The sequence below is a fragment of the Narcine bancroftii genome, chromosome 1 (assembly GCF_036971445.1).
Source record: "Narcine bancroftii isolate sNarBan1 chromosome 1, sNarBan1.hap1, whole genome shotgun sequence".
Taxonomy (NCBI): domain Eukaryota; kingdom Metazoa; phylum Chordata; class Chondrichthyes; order Torpediniformes; family Narcinidae; genus Narcine; species Narcine bancroftii.
In genome coordinates this window covers 387,356,003-387,373,119 of record NC_091469.1, presented here as the reverse complement: position 1 = coordinate 387,373,119, position 17,117 = coordinate 387,356,003, and the positions used below count along the sequence as shown (strand labels likewise).

The window sequence follows — 17,117 nt, the reverse complement described above, 5'->3', positions numbered from 1 at the left end:
GTCACACTGTCATTTTAACTGCTTATTATTCAGTAACAAAGTTAATCCAGAATTTATTCTCACTTTTTTGTTGCCTTTGTGACAGATTATGTTGTGTTTGTATTGTACCTGTATATAGATATGTTTTTGGGAGATAAATTTTAACTTCCTCTCAAGTTTGTTCCCTTTTCCTTTCTGCTACCAAGCATGTGCTTCCATCTCATCATTCCTTTTTATTTAACTCAATTTCCACTTCCACCCAAAATCCTGCTGATCCCAGTATTTGGAGTTTATCTTTGTCGCTACTTTCTCGTGTATTTTCCCTTTGGAAATAGCCTCACTCGAAAGAAGCTGTAAGCATGTCTTTATTTATTTTAAGTTTGTGCCAACTGAAACTCTCTCTACAATGTACCACGTACCTGATGTCACATGTGCCTGCATGTCCCCAGAACACTCCACATACCTGATGTCACGCGCACGTGCGTGGTCCCATAACTAATTTCATTAATTAGTTTGTGAGTCCTTCAGCTGTAGACCCCTCACTGGTCTGCCAGCGTGGTCTCCTTCTGGTGGGTTGTCTTCTCCTTTTCAGATGGCGTCGTGGCGGAGTGTGGGAGAGGAGGTGGTGGTCTTCGCATTCTCGAGTGGGCTGCGCCAGTCCTTGCCTTCCCTGGAGTCTGCAGCCCCTCGTGGCTGCTGTCGATTGTCTTAGGCGCAGACGCAGTTGTGGGATTTTAAATAAAACGACCGTCGGTCTGTTCAAAACCTGTACTGAGCTGACGGCAGTCATACTCGGCGGTTGGACCCTGCGGGAGCGCTGACTCTCCACTCCCTGCAGGTCTGTACCAGTGCCGTTACAGTACTGCCATTTTCTAGCAATCACACCTCTGAACCCACAGAATGCTCCCTGTAATGCGACTGAATGCACTCAGATACAAGTACCAACACGTTTTTAATAGCTTATAACCAATGGCCGGTTGATACAATAGTCCTCAGGTGAATCGGAGATAAGGGGGGAAACCCAGGGTTGATATTGGGGTAGGTGAGGGTGCAGCCGGCCGTCTGAACAACAGACCATGCATCCTCAGTGAATTCCAGTTTACTGCCCTCCATAAATACCCCGTTAATGCCATCACTGTGGCAGCTTGTCGTTTTCCCATCTGGTTCCCCTCGGTCTCAGCCCCTCAATGAAAATACCATTCTACTCTTCACCGCCCCCTCCTGCAATAAATGAGGTACTGCAGCCATTTTCATGGCAAGTGAGTGACAAGGCGGACGTCAGAGAGGTGTCTTCTGTGCGTATCGCGTCATGAAGGCCGTGGCGTCGGCCCCGCCCACGATCTCCGTGACGCGATCGCCTGGGTCGGCTGAGAATTAGTTTGGGTTTTGTGTCGGTCGCCATGAATCGGCTGTTCGGACGAACTAAGCCTAAAGGGCCTCCGCCGAACCTGACGGATTGTATCGGCAATGTGAGTGTTCCACCAATCGGGCGGATTGATCGGGACTTTGGAACTTACGGGGACGAGGAAAGGCCGCCTGGGCTGGGGCTGGCTCTCAGGGAGCGGCCTTGCGCGGCGTCAGCATTCCCGTGGAGGCTCGCGGTGCACCGGCCCCGCCCCCGCCCCCCCCCCCCCCCCCACCCCCGGCTCCAGCCCCCCTCCCCGCCCCCGGCTCCAGCCCCCCTCCCCGCCCCCGGCTCCAGCCCCCCTCCCCGCCCCCGGCTCCAGCCCCCCTCCCCGCCCCCGGCTCCAGCCCCCCTCCCCGCCCCCGGCTCCAGCCCCCCTCCCCGCCCCCCCAACCCCCGGATCCAGCCCCCCTCCCCGCCCCCGGCCCCCCCCCCCCCCACCCCCGGCTCCAGCCCCCCTCCCCGCCCCCGGCTCCAGCCCCCAACCCCCGGATCCAGCCCCCCAACCCCCGGATCCAGCCCCCCTCCCCGCCCCCGGCCCCAGCCCCCCCCCCCCCCCGCACTGTTGGAGCAGGATTTAACTCCGGTTAAGAAGTGGGTTGTCGGAAGCCATCACTTTCACTTTGCCCCTCAGCCTGGTTTCCTTGCAATTACCGCAGGTGGATCTCTTAAAAATAAAACACTTAAAACGACGTCTTCCCTCCATCATGTGTGCAAAGGACTTGGCCTCTTGGCAGGTGTCATCTAATGCAGTTGTGGTTTCATCCTTGTAAATCTTATTTGTACCCACTCCAATGCCCCTGTATCCTTTTCATTCTTAGGCAGTCATTCAGGATGACTTGCAGCCCTTTTAATTTTGTGGGCTGTACGATGACTGTGGGAACTGCCCCACAGATGGGGTGGGTAGTTTGTAAGGTGGTGCACTCCTGCCATTTCTTGAGAGCATCTTTGTGTTTGAAAATCATCGACCCAAGGTTCCAGATGCCTTTCCAAATACGCTGTCTCCACTTTAGCCCAGGTTTTGTTTTAAAGCAATTCTGAGTATATGCGATTAAACACGGGTGTTTTGAGTTGGGCATGCGAATGACATGCCAATTGAGTGTAAGTGGACCCTCAATGCTTGGGTTTGGCCTACAAATGGGAATTGACATTAGATTGCTTAACCTTTCAGTGAAGGTGGAACATTTTGCAATTATGCTACTGTTGGTACATTTCTAGTATTTTGGGTTGCTTGTCGTGGGGACATGATGAAACATGATGGAAGGCCAGGTGGACCATGAGTTTGGTGCAAAGTCTGAGGTCTGGACCTTCATGGTCTGGACCTTAATTTGAAGATCCTACTGTGGCTGGCATTGAAGACAACTGGGAATTTCATCATCCATGTCAGTGCTTTCCATGAACTTTATTGTAAGAGACCAACCTTGTGCTGTGGAGGCAAGTTGGTGGAAAGCCTTCTCTTGCACAGATGAAATTCATTGCCTCCTGAATTAATGGAAGTTTTAGTCGATGTGTCAATAATGGCTATGAGCTCAGCCTATGAATACAAACATAAATAACTATAGGCGGCAACTTCTCCACTGAGGTTTGAGTAATTGTGATTCTGAGGTATAGTCGCATTGACTGAATGATTTTCAATTAATTCTGAAAATAAACTACTCATGGAATTTGACCATAACTGTAGAAAGCAGTCTATATGCAGTCTGACCAAAATTTTCAATTCTTTCTCTTCATAAATAAATTCTTTTGTTTTTCTGTTTTATTAATTTGAACTCCCAGGTTCCTTTGCATCCCCATTTTAATTAGATTTCTATGTTCAAGCTAACTTGCTACTTATGTATTTTTTAATTTTAGTAAAGCATAGTAATATTTAGATTTACTAAATATAGTGAAAGATAAAGATAGAATTCTTGTATGAGTAGTTAGTTAACTCTTCCTTATCCCTCCCCAGCTCACTGTTGTTTGAACTTGGTATGTCATCTGATTAGGCAAGAAATTGGCAGGAATGTAAGTCTGAGGTTTGAAGGAACCAGAAGGACTTTTATTTATCAGACCTGCACATTCTTTTGTCTTTCTTATGATAGTGTTGCTGAGCTCTCTTCAGTTTTGCAAATTTGTTTATCCAATAGTTTCGATCCTCAAGTTTGTTGCAGTTGTTCTTTATGAGTAGTTTTTCTAAACAAGAAACTTTAAACAGAAAAAGCTAGGAGGTCAGATGGCATCTATGGATAAAATAGATAATTGAGTTATTCATGTCTGACTTAAGGGTAATGCAGATGATAAACATTCAAAAGGAAGGAGATGCACTTTTCAGTGCCTCTTGGGTAATATTAGAGGTTTTCAAAAATATATGCAAGAATATTTTGGAGGGGGGTGGTAGGGGAGAACTTTATACTTAAAGGAAAGTCAGATTTGATGTAAAAGATGTTAGATATTTATGTGATCCAGAGATTTGAAAAACTGAGGATGTGGTAGATCTTGAAGTTAGAGTAAAAGTGAAAATGGAGCAGATGTAGAAACTGGAAAAATAGGATGATGCCAAGGATACAACCTGCCCTGTCAATCCAGAAATCGGAAAAAGAGCTCAAATCCGTTAACAATTGCTTTATCCCTTTTCTGGAAAGGCTAGTGTGCTCATTATGAGTAACTGATGCTTCCATTGTTGGGAAAATTCCAGAATAGAGCTTAAATTGGAAGTTTTAGTTTCAGATTTACAATATTTTGACTTTTATGCCTTCTGGTTCAGTTGAACTGTGAGTCTTTTTCTTGATTTATACAGGTACACGATCCTTTATCTGGAACCCTTGCGGGACAGTGTGTTCCAAATTTCAGATTCCCTCAAATTTCAAATTTCCGGTCCCTCGGCTGCCTGGCAGTCTCCCCCAACCGCGTTCCTCGGCCGCCTGACAATCTCCCCCGGCTGTCTCCCCGCCCGGCAGTCTCCCCTCACCGCCGGTCCCCACTTGCTGGATTTTGGAGCTTTCCGGATTTTAAATATCCGGATAAAGGATCGTGTACCTGTACTTACTAAGTTTGAGAGTACACTACTTTGAAATTAACAATGAATCCTTACATATTTATTTCATCCAGAGGAGAGAAGTTTTGCTTAATAGCTTCCAGAGAAGGAAAAGCACTTGAGTGCAGGAGCAGGGATGCCATTTACATCTGTACAAAATGTTGGTGAGCTAGAACACACAGCAGGGCACACAGCTATTTAAAATATGTCATAAACTGAGAAAAGATGCAGAAAATCTTGAATTATAAGGAGGTCTTGATAGGCCAGGACTTTTCAACATGGATCAAAGGAGGGTGAGGGGGTATTGATAGAGTTTTATAAAATCATGACTGTTATAGATAAGGTCAAATTTCCAGGATAGGGAAATCTAAAACTAGAAGGCATGGATTTAATGTGAGAGGGGAAAGATTTAAAAGGGACATTTGGGGTACCTTTCTCACACAGGGTGGTGGACATATGAAACGAGCTGCCAGAGGCAAAAGAGTTTGAGAATTTAAATGTTACTTGGACAGGAACGTAGATAGGAATGGTTTAGAGGGTTACGAGCTGAATTCAGAAAATGGGACTTTCTTAGTCAGCATGGAAAGTTAGACTGAAGGGCCTCTGACTAAATTAATTGAAATTCCGTCAAAACAGACTAAATGATGACATTTTAAACACAAAGCCAATTGAAAGGAGTAAGAAGAGAAAACGAATAAGAGAAATTTTAACATGGTTAGTAATAAAATTAAGAGTAGTTAAGGTTGAGACGAATGCTTTTTCCCAAAAGCATTTTGATACATTTATTGAGATTTTAAAGATTATTGTCAGGCAGGAAGATGGTGCCGAGAAGTTGATAGTTTAGAAATTGGTGCTTTTTTTTTTCAGTTATCATGAAGTTTAATATTTATAAAATAGCCAGTGAAGATGACAAGGGTAATAAGGGTATCTTGATTGTTTTAGAACAAGGGCAGTATAGTTGGCGTAGCGGTTAGCACTTTGTCTTTACAGCACCAGTGATTGGGACCAATGTTCGAATCCCGTGCTGTCTGTAAGGAGTTGGTACGTTCTCCCCGTGTTTGCATGGGTTTTCCCCGGGGTCTCCGGTTTCCTCCCATCATTCAAAACGTACTGGTGGGGGTGGGGGGGTTGTAGGTTAATTGGGTATAATTGAGGAGCATGGGGCTAAAAGGATTGTTACCATGCTGTATGTCTAAATTTAAATTTAAAATTGTTACAGCAAACTAAATTTTAAAAGTTAAAGAAGCAAAATGAATGGTTTCATTCAGAGGTTAATTTATGTTTCTATAAAGTCTTGATGTAAAAAATCTTAATATATTCTGTGAGCTACTGTTTCACAATGAAATGGGGAATTCTATACAATGCTCTGTTCCCATTCGCATCTGGTGTTGTGGGGAGACTGACAAGTGGACAGACCAAAGCACTTTATGAAAGCACAATACTGGAGAAACTCTGCAGGTCAAACAGTGTACTTTATAGAAAAGATAAAGATACATAACCAATGTTTGGGGCTTGAGCCCTTTAGGAAAAAATTCAGACAGGCCTCCCTCCCTTATCCACCCATGACCTCCTGCCTTTCAGACTGTGCTCCTCCCCCTGCCCCCAGGCTCAAGCCCAAAACACTGCTTATTTATCTTGATCTTTGCGATTTAAAGTATGACCTGCTGAGTTTTTCCTGCATTGTGTTTTTACTTCATTCATGATGTCATGACTTTCATGTTTACAATGAATGCACATTACTGCTTCTGCTCCAAAGAATTGGATTTCAGCAGTCTTAACCTAGATCTGACTTGCACATAACCATATAACCACATAAAATTGATGACTTGCATTTATCCTTAATTTCTTTGTTGTTTTTGCCTCACCTTTGATTTCTTTTTTTACAAATAAATTCAATTGGATTGAGCCTAGCTGATTTTATATATATGACAGATCCTTGCTTATTGCTTCCAACTGGGCTGTTGTTTAGCTAATAGTTTTGAATACAGAATAGTAGAGTCACTGATCAGGAACAAAGTTGAAATTCAGACACGAAGAACTTTTTATGACCAAGAGAGAAATCTCTTTTTAGGATTTATAAAAGAGGGTTCAATGCAATGTATTGAATGTCAAGTTCCTTTCAAAAGTTTCACCATTGTAAGGAACTTTATTTCTATGATAAAAGTTTTTTAAATTGGATATTGATACAGACAATACAATGTGAATTGACATGCTTTCAGTGTGGGGAATGGGGATTGGGGGAACTACTAGAAGATTTCTGAACCGAACTCCAGCGGTATTCTCTGGGTAGATTATCCAACATGTATCACCATTAGTTTTAATTTTACTTTGAATTGAAATTTGAGATTTTTGACAGTACAGTGGAATATCTTGTGTAAAACACAAAAGTCTGCAGGTGAAGCGATTGAAGTAAAAACACAATGCTTGAGAAATTCAGCAGGTCAAACAGTTATTTATACAGCAAAGATAAAGATACATAACCCACATTTTGGGCTTGAGCTCTATTCATCAAGGGATGAGCAGAATGTAAGCAGGTACCTGAATGAAATGGTTGGGGCAGGGGGAGGAGCTCAGGCAATATGTGGATTAGGGAGGGGAGGGTACAACAAATAACAGGGGAGGGGGAAGGGGGATGGAGAGCAGGAGGAAAGGAGAAAGAGGGATTATTGGGGGTCGCTCCTCCAATTTATAGGTGGCCTTGGTTGGCAGTGTATCTTATGGTGATCATATTTCTTGTATATGGGCAAATCTCCTGATTTTCCTAATGGAAGTTTTAAGTTCTACACAGAGACAAGAAATCTTACTATGACATGTAAACATAATGGTTTCGTTAATATAAAGCACCCATTGAATCAGTTCTTTGTGCACAAATGACAGCAAATGGGAATGAATCTTTTTTAAGTCATGAAGATATGTGATGAGTTTTTTTGTGTTTTTTTTTCCTGTTCAAACTGTAATTTGACATTTATTTCCTGTTCCTGGTAACGGTGAATCATGTGAAAGTCATTTTCATTGTCATGTGATCCAAAAATCATTGAGTGGCAGCAGCAAGTCCCTAAACCACTTTGTGTTTGCAGACATTTATATTCAATGATCCTGTTGGGGTTTTTTTTTGTTTGGGAAGGTTAACTTTTTACAATGTTCAAATCAATAAGGAATAATGAAAATGTCTGTTAATGCATTGTAGGTGAACTTGTGCTGGGAAGGTGAAGTTATGTGCTCTCTTCCAATGTCCGCCACAGAATGTTTGCATTGCAGCTCTTCTTTGAAACATACTGCTTAGTTGTTTTCCTTCCATACATTCTGTCCTGTTCTCAATACCTTTCATTTGAGCTCTTTTGCCCACTGTCAGGGCATGGACTTGTCTGTGCTGCTTTGCTTGAGTGTTCTGCTTCGTTTTCAATAATGCCCCCATCCCCTCCCTCTGTAATATTGAATTATATGTTGTTCTTCCATTACAGTTAGTTCCATTTGAAGGAACAACAGAAACTCTATTTTTTGTGTTTTATTTTTGTTTAGGTTGATGGAAGAGCAGAATCTATTGATAAGAAAATTGCCAGGCTTGATGTCGAATTAGCCAAATACAAAGACCAGATGAAGAAAATGAGGGAGGGTGCATCAAAGGCAAGTGTTTTAAATATTTTGGTAATAGAAAAATGTGACTTTTTGAGCTCTGCCTAATCATCACTCATCAACATGTCATGAAAATACTATATTCTATTTGGAAATATTTCTGTTGAAAACCTGCACTTGAGCTTCTGATTAAATTAACAATAAAAATGCTCAAATATGTCTCTTTGTTTACTTTTCAGAACATGGTAAAGCAGAAAGCAATGCGAGTTTTAAAGCAGAAGAGAATGTGAGTTGCTTTCTATTAGTCCATATTAGTCTTTTCAAAGTAATTTCACAAGTAAAATGCTTTGAATGTTCCTGTTTTCCATTGATAGGTACGAGCAACAGAGGGACAACCTAATGCAGCAGTCGTTCAACATGGAGCAAGCCAACTATACCATACAGACATTGAAGGACACAAAGACTACGGTATTAATGGAATATCTCAGCATGCCTGTTGTGTTGCCCTGTTGCAATCAAATGAAACTATGTTTAATATGAACACAGAACATGTAGTAGAATCCAAAAAATATAAAAGAATTTTTGGTAGTGTCATGAACTAAGTTCTTCACAGTTAATTTACATGATCATAGTGTGCGTTTTTTTAAAATAATAACGGAATCAAGCTATACTTCATTATGGTTTCTGACATCTGATATATTGGACAGGTGGATGCTATGAAAACTGGTGTCAAGGAAATGAAGAAAGCTTACAAACAAGTCAAGATTGATCAGATTGAGGTGATGTATATTCTTTGTGATTCAAATTCTGATTGGAAAATAATATTAGTGAGTAATGGGATAAATGTTTACATTGTAAAGCTGAATTTCTCACAACATATTTAATATCTGTGTTGGAAGAGGACTAGGCTATTCAGCTTATCATGCTCGTTCTGCTTTTGAGTTAAGGACTGAATTGTCTCAAAGTTTCTACCTAGTTTGACTTTATATTCTGTCTAGTGCCACACTATTAGTTTAAATGTAAAGTCAACTGAACTAGCATCCACTTGTTTTGGTTAGCTGCTTCATCTTTCTACAATGTTCTGAAGAATAAATAAGGGTGGCACAATTAAATTTGGGCTGCAAGGTTGGCTTGGTTAGCACAATGCTATTACAGCCCCAGTGATCGGGACATTGGTTCGAATCCTGCGCTGTTTGTAAGGAGTTTGTATGTTTTCCCCGTGTCAGTGTGGGCTTTTCCCAGGGGCTCTGGTTTCCTCCACCCTTCAACATGTACCAGGGGTGTAGGTTAATTGGGCGGCATAGACTCATGGGCCAAAAGTGCCTGTTACCATCCTGTATGTCTAAATTTAAAACCCTCCTGTACATGATAAAACTAATATCTAACTTAATTTTACTCATGAGATGCATTTTTTTTTACTCTTGCATTCTTGCAATTTGTGGTTCAAATAAAGTGCAACTCCGATCACCCAAGATGGTTGGGACAAGGCCTATGTCGAGTAAACGTTTTTTGGATAACTGGTCATTTAAAAAAAAACAGCCCAGTAGCAACAGCGAATTACTTGTATGAATGTCTAAACAACAACAAACAACAAGGAAAGGCTTTCTAAGCATTAAAATATTGTTTAATGCCCACCAAAAAAAAATGCTGGCTCCAACACTGCTTCTGATCACTGAGACCTCCTAGCCACCGCCGCCAGTCTCCGACACATTCCCACTGCTGCTGGGGAGGTTTCCCAGGCTGGTGGAACACTCACTGGACAGTCAGCAGGCTCCTGTCTCCCTGATCTCCGCAGCTTCCGATGCCCAAATCCTGACTCTGAATCTTCTCCTAGGCGTACTGCACTCACACACCGAGGAGTCTGGTGTGTGTTTGCAGTAGTAGGCTGAGGGGAGGTTCTGAGTCAGCATCAGGAGCTCCAGTGTGCCGAGGAGTGGGGGGGGGGGTGGGGGGCACGCCACTGAGCCTGAGGTCCAGCATCTGCCTAGGAGGCCATTCTCCTTGATGACGCTGGGACAAGGGATTCTTCCAACTGCTTGCGGCTGGGAAAATGGCACGCAGTTTGAGAAAGAGTTGGAGAGAAAAGTCAATAGTGGAAGGTAAAGAATAAATGGAAAGAGGGAAGGGAGTTACCTGAAACGAGAACAATGATCGTTCTAATTTCATATCGAGTTAATTTTTCTTCAGATAAATGAGGATTTCTGATTTGTTTCGGATATCCTCATTTATCTGAAATGTTTTTAAAAATTGGATAAATTAGGATTTTGGAAATCCAATTTTGGATAATTGGAGCTGCACTGTATGTGCTTCATTGAGAAAGCAACCATTTGATGTGCCTTTGAGATTTGTTTTTGTATTGTAGCAATAAATTTTCTCGAAGTGTGTGTGTGACAATGTGCTATGTGCTAAAATGCATTAATTGTTCCCCTTGTGTGGTCATAGCATGTTATCATAATTCTTAACATTTAAGTAGAGAGCCATTTTATGCCCAGCAGTTACTATTTTCACATGATGTTTGAAAGGGAAATACTTGTTGATGTGGTGTGCATGCAAGTCCTTCCAGAAGTTTGAAGTCCCTACTCATTTATGTCACCCACTGATAAAGTTTCCATGTGTGTCTTAAAATATACTAACTTTGCGTATTGTACAAATATTAAAATAATTCAGCAAACTTTAAAAAAAAATTAAGAAATATTTATCAGTTACATTTTCTGCACCAAAATCAGATACATTATCTTGCTGACAGTTTACAATATGATATCCTGACATTCACTGGACACTTTCTAGATTTGTTCAGTCTCTTAGTAATTTTTGAACATTTCTAAGTTGCCAGGTGGAGCACACTTTGAATCTGGTTTCCATACTTAAACGTGGGTTTTTTGTTCTGCACAATCTAATTTTGGCATGTGCCTGTAACATTAGTTGAGGATGAAGAGTCATGACCTCTTTTTGGTGCTGTGTCCTTTACATGCAATACTAAATCAATGCCAGGTTTTCTGCTCTGGACATTCATTTGCTTTATGCAATTGATATCTTCTGCAGGTCAAATTACTTAACCTCTGCCTTCTACTTAGAAAAGTCACCCAATACTGTTTTTTTTTTAAACTCTGGCAGTTGTTCTAATATCTGATTTTTTTTTTCTGAATTGTCATAATTATAGCAAAATATATGCATGATTATATTTTGCAGATACCTAGGCAAAAATAATTTATTTTTCTGAATATTTGATATTTAATAGGAAGTTTATGATTTGATGTAAAGAGTTATATTATAATCTTTTCACTATTGGTCTCCACAGAACATACAAGATCAATTAGAAGACATGATGGAAGAGGCTAATGATGTTCAGGAAGCCTTGAGTCGCAGTTATGGAACACCAGAAATTGATGAGGATGATCTTGAGGCAGGTAAGGGCGAATTCCCCATAAGGTATCTTAACTGTGAGTAAATATGGGAGTATAATTACGTGAAGCTCCCTGTAAGAATATATTCTGGAATTATTGTAGACCTATTTCCTATCATTGTGTGAATCTAGCAATGGGAATGGAACCTTTAAAGGAGACTCTATATTTTTAGTTATTTCAATTGCCTTAATTTGTTGAAAATATTAGACATATTTAAGACAATACAGATTCTGTCTCATGGTTGAACATTGGAGCATTAAGTATACTTCAGTTTGAACAGCATATTGATCTTATGTTAATTGTAGATTTGGTAGGTTTATACCCTATTTATATTTTCCAATAACTATATGAGCAGTGGATTGATCTATATTTTCCATGTTGCAAATGGTTTCAGAGAGTATTTTGCACACAAATAGGCTCTTTAGCCCACCATGTCCATTGTATTTATATAGACTAATTTGATGAGTCTGAATTTAGTTTGTGGTCTTCCATTTTTTGGCAATTCATGTGCTTACCTGGATGCTGCTTAACTGTTGTTAGAGGACATGCCTCCACCACCACTTCAGGTAGCACTTTCAAGAGACTTATCACTCTCTGTGGAAACAAATACTCCTCAGATCCCCTTGAAATACCTCACCCTCTTGTTTCAGCTAACCCCACCATGGGGGGAAAATGATTCTTGCCATATACCTTAAGTACTCCACTCATAGTTTTGTATACCTCCTTGACTTCCACTACTCCAGGGAACACACACACAGTCTATCCTTTCTCTTTGTCACTGAAAAGCACCAATCCAAGAAACATTCAACTAATGTCGCAGGTGCATGCTAATATAAGCACATCCATTCTTCCTATAGTGCAGTAGTTCTCAACCTTTTTCTTTCCACTCATATACTACTTTAAGTAATCCCTATGTCATTGGTGCTCGGTTATTATTAAGGGATTCCTTAAGATGGTATATGAGTGGGAAGGGAAGGTTGGGAATCACTGCTCTAGACTCAATTGTTACTGAAATATTTTGAGAAAAATTGTCATTGGCCCATTTCCTTTGGAGTTAGGAAACTGTGCACATAATGAGTCAATTAGGTACGATTAAAACAGTGGTTTTCAAACTTTTTCTTTCCACCCACCAAGTCTAAAGAAGTCAAGAATCACATATGCCTTTTTAATAGAACTATAGAACACTGCAGCACAGAAACAGGCCCTATGGCCAATCTAGCCTGTGCCAAACTGTTATTCTGCTTAGTCTCAATGATTTGCACCTGGATCATAGCCCTTCATATCCCTCCCATCCAGTACCTATCCAAATGTTTCTTAAATGTTAAAATTGAGCTTGCATTCACCTCTCCAGCTGACAGCTCATTTCACACTTTCACCACTTTCTGTACGAAGTGCCCACTAATGTTCCTTTATACATTTCACCCTTAACTCGTGTCCTTCAGTTCTTGTCTCACCTTAGCTCAGTGGAAAAAGCCTGCTTGCATTTATTTTATCTATACCCTCATAGTTTTGCATGCCTCTATCAAATCTCCCCTCAGTTTTCTACGCTCTAGGGCACACATGTCAAACTCAGGCCCACGGTCCAAATTTGGCCCGTGATATAATTATATTTGCCCCGCAAGATCATATCAAATATGTATTAGAGCTGGCCCACTGGCCGCCGCGCCAGTATAGCGCATGCACAGATAATACTACAAATCCCAGAATGCTTTGCAAATGCGTTGGCGCCGGCCCCTCAGCCCGCTAATCGCCCCCACCTCCTCTCTTTACTTTCATTGGCATCTGCGACCTGTCGCCCAACTCACATGTAATAAACCCCTTACGGAAAAATGGCCAAACGAAAGACAGGAAACAGGACCTTTCAAGACAGGTGGGAGGCAGACTATATGTTCATCATTTTAAAAGACAAACCTATTTGTCATTGAAGCAAGTTGTTATTTTTATGACTTGTTGGCTTGTGAAAAAAAAATACATTTAAAAGGAGCTTAAAGGCTATAGAGAAATATTATTTATTGAATATTTTACTTCTCATTTGTTAATGCTTCTTCTGGAAAGAGTTTAACCAAAACTATTATTAAACATTTATTTTAATAAGAAAAAGTTTAACATTACATATGTTGAAAGAAGAGAAAACATGCAGATGTTGTTGAAAATTTTCAATAAATATTTAGTTTGACCCACGACTTAGTCCAAGTTTTTAATTTTGGCCCTCTGCGAATTTGAGTTTGACACCCCTGCTCTCGGGAATAAAGTCCTAACATATTTAACTTTTCTATGTAACTCTGTTCCTCATGTCCCAGCAACATCCTTGTAAATCTCTACACTTTTTCAATCTTACTGATATCTCTCCTCCAGTTACATGACCAAAATGGCACACAATACTCTAAATTTGGCCTCTCAAATGTCTTGTACATGTTCACCATAACATCCCAACTCCTATACTCAGCACTTTAATTTACGTAGGCCAAGATGCCAAAATCTCTCTTTACGACCCTATCTACCTGTGATGCCACTTTCAGGGAATTGCATATCTGCATTTCCAGATCCTTCTATTCTGCCACACTCCTCAGTGCCTTACCGTTTATTGTGTAATGTCATTCCTAGGTTAGTCCTCCCAAAATGCAACACTGCACCTATCCATCTGCCACTTTGCAGCCCATTTTTCCAGATCTCATTACTAATTTTGAAATTGCACAGTACAGGCCGTTCAGCCCACATGTTGTGCCAACAAATATAAACCTACTCAACAGACTAAATCTTCCCTATGTCACACCCATAATCCTCTATTTTTCCTGCATCCATGTGCCTGTCTAAATCTTTTAAATGTCCCTATTGTACCAGCCTCTACCACCACTGTTGGCCACTACGTTCTTAGGTTTCTAAAAAAAAATACCCTTGACGTCTCCCCTAAACTTTCCTCCCCTCATCTTGTATGGATGTCCTCTGGTGTTTGCTACTGTCACCTCGAGAAAAAGCTGCTTGCTTTCTGCCTTATCTATACCTCTCATAATCTAGTTGACATCTATTAAGTCATCGGTCATCCTTCTTGTCTCCAAAGAGAAAAGCCCTGGCTCTGCTAACTTTGCCTCACAAGAATCTTTCTCCCATCCATGAAACATCCTGGTAAATTTCCTCTGCACCCTATCCATAGCTTCCTGTAATGAGGCAACCAGAACTGAACACAATATTCCAAGTGTGATCTAACTGGAGTTTTATAGAGCTGCAACATTACCTCATTATCTCAATCCCCCAACTATTAAAGGCCAGCATACCATAAGCCTTCTTAACTAACCTGTCAACTTGTGTGGTATCCCTGAAAGAACTATGGATTTGGACCCTAAGGTCCCACTATTCTTCCAGAATTAAGAATCCTGCTATTAACCATGTACTCTGTCTTCAAGTTTGACATTGCAAAATGCATTCAAGTCATTGATATAGATGCCAAACAACCCTAACCCTAACCCTAACCCTTGAGGCATATCACAAGTCACAGGCCTCCACTTAGATAGGACTTATTTATCTTATTTACTTGTGCTGCTGCTTTCAGGGAACTATGGATGTGCTCCAAGCTCCTTCTGTTCATGAACACTCCTTTTGAATTCTGTTCCACTTAAGCTGATATTTATGAAATTAAGTACAGTACAACTCTAATTATCCGAAATTGGGTTCTTTGAAATCCTCAATTATCCGAAAGTTTTTAAAAAAATTTTGGATAAATGACGATATCCCAAACAAATCAGAAATCTGGCGGTAAGCAGCAACCTCGGGCTCCTGATGGCAGGAGTGGACCTCGGGCTTTCAGTACGAGTAGGGTCTCGGGGAAGGGTGGGGGGTGGGGGGGGGAACGTGTTGGTGATCGGCAGCAGCTAGCATTTTTCTGGTGAGAATTAAACATCTTAATGCTTTAAAAGCCTTCCCTTGTTGTTTGTTACAAGTGATTTGCTGTTGCTACTGGACTGTTTTTAAAAAATGACCAGTTCTCTGAATAAACCATTTATCTGAAATAGGCCCAGTCTCGACCATTTCAGATAATTGGAGTTGTACTGTAAATGCAAAACCGTGTTATGACTGTTCAGGTAACAGAATGTCGCTCTTGCTAAATTCACAAATCACTACCCAGAAATTTGAGATAAAGAATAAAATTAATCTTACAGAATTTAAGTTGGGGGGGGAGGAGGGGGAGCAAGGAAGTAATTTTTATTCAAATCTCATACCTTGCCACATTCATAGATGACTAGACTTCGCATTACAGAAAATTGTGAACCAGACCATTTTCTAGCACTACAATCTTGCTGTAACACAAGGTTGCCCTTATGTAGCTCACTTTGAGATAACCAGATTAGGCATTATATGAGTGTTTCATCTGCATATGCCTTTATTCCATGCACATTGCTGGTTGATCATTTTTGCCTGCCTATATGTAACAAAGTGGTCAGGAAAACCAGTTTCTGTACCTCCATGGGATTTATGGTATAGCTCTCTCGTGAAATGATTTGGAAATGAAGATGGATGCATATTTTCATAGTCAAAGCTTTATATATTGAATAAATGTGTGTAATAAAATGTTGGTTTCTTTGCTCCTAAATCTCCTGTTTTTTGTATGTTTAGAGCTGGATGCACTAGGTGATGAACTTCTGGCTGATGAAGACTCATCCTATTTAGATGAAGCTGCATCTGCACCATCTATTCCTGAGGGTGTTCCAAGTGACGCAAAAACTAACAAGGTATGTTTCATGATAATCTATTAGTAGATTTTCTTATGTGTTCGTGCATTCATTGTTATAAAAACTTGTTAATTTTATTTAATTGCTCTGTCACGCTTGACTTTAGCATCGTACATCCTTGGGGGAGCCAGTCCTCAATTTCCCAATTGTATTAAGTAATATAAAAGCTGTACTTCTCTTTCGAATATATGACGAGTGATAATTATATGTTCCAAAGTTCACTTTTCATTGACAATTTTCCCTTACTTCAATGTTGGTTCTAATATGTGCAGCCTTTTAACAAGCTAAATCATTAAATATATTTCTTTTGGCTTTTACATGTTGGCAGTAAAGTGTATTTTTTTTTCTACTGACCAATACGGAGAATTATTTGTACTTTCAGGATGGTGTGCTAGTGGACGAATTTGGCTTGCCACAGATCCCTGCAACTTAACACAGGTTTTTGAAGTAAATTTGTAATTGAAAATCTTCTTTTGTACATATGTCATTTCCTAAGATATTATTTCAAAATCAAAAATTTCACCATCTTTACTGCATTCTGGAATGTGGCTTGGAAGGCATCTTAGATATTATATGGGGGCCTGTTGAGTTTCTATTTAATTCCTTCAAATAGTGTGTAAGAAATGTCATCTAAAATTCACTACAGTCTTTCAAGAACTGTTATCAATAATTAAATGCACTAATGCACTATTTTGCTTGTAATGGATACTAAGCATGATAATACAGAAAACTGGTTTATGGAAATCATTATGTGGGATCTAAATTGACTAACTTGTACATTAATAAACTTGCTGCAGAGACAGGTATTTAAGCTCTTGTAAATCATTTTTCCATTTTATTATTGCAATAAATTATTTTCAGACACACGTAGTCCTTAATTCATGAACACATTTTTACAGCTGAAGATTTGGCTTCTAAACGATTTATCTGATTTTGAATAAAACTAATTTGTGTTTTTAAAAAGGAATTTGCCTATTTAAATGAGAGCCTGTCCAAACGAGAAAGCATTTTATAAAACT

General features: G+C 40.2%; 1 protein-coding gene across 1 annotated transcript; it reads left to right on the top strand.

Annotated features, from left to right (window-relative positions):
* Window positions 1-1,292: 1,292 nt before the first annotated feature.
* On the top strand, window positions 1,293-16,904 carry LOC138751395 (charged multivesicular body protein 5). The gene is made up of 8 exons (XM_069913623.1): window positions 1,293-1,448; window positions 7,917-8,021; window positions 8,210-8,256; window positions 8,345-8,438; window positions 8,678-8,749; window positions 11,269-11,377; window positions 15,983-16,098; window positions 16,481-16,904. The coding sequence occupies exons 1-8, from the start codon at window positions 1,380-1,382 to the stop codon at window positions 16,529-16,531; spliced, it is 663 nt and encodes a 220-aa protein (XP_069769724.1). The 5' UTR covers window positions 1,293-1,379; the 3' UTR covers window positions 16,532-16,904.
* The last annotated feature ends 213 nt before the right edge of the window (window positions 16,905-17,117 follow it).

Excerpts from the sequence above, each read along its gene's own strand:
- LOC138751395 (XM_069913623.1), top strand. The coding sequence starts at position 1,380 with ATGAATCGGCTGTTCGGACGAACTAAGCCTAAAGGGCCTCCGCCGAAC. Across the intron at positions 1,449-7,916 it reads TGACGGATTGTATCGGCAAT|GTTGATGGAAGAGCAGAATC; the intron begins GTGAGTGTTCCA and ends ATTTTTGTTTAG. Across the intron at positions 8,022-8,209 it reads TGAGGGAGGGTGCATCAAAG|AACATGGTAAAGCAGAAAGC; the intron begins GCAAGTGTTTTA and ends TTTACTTTTCAG.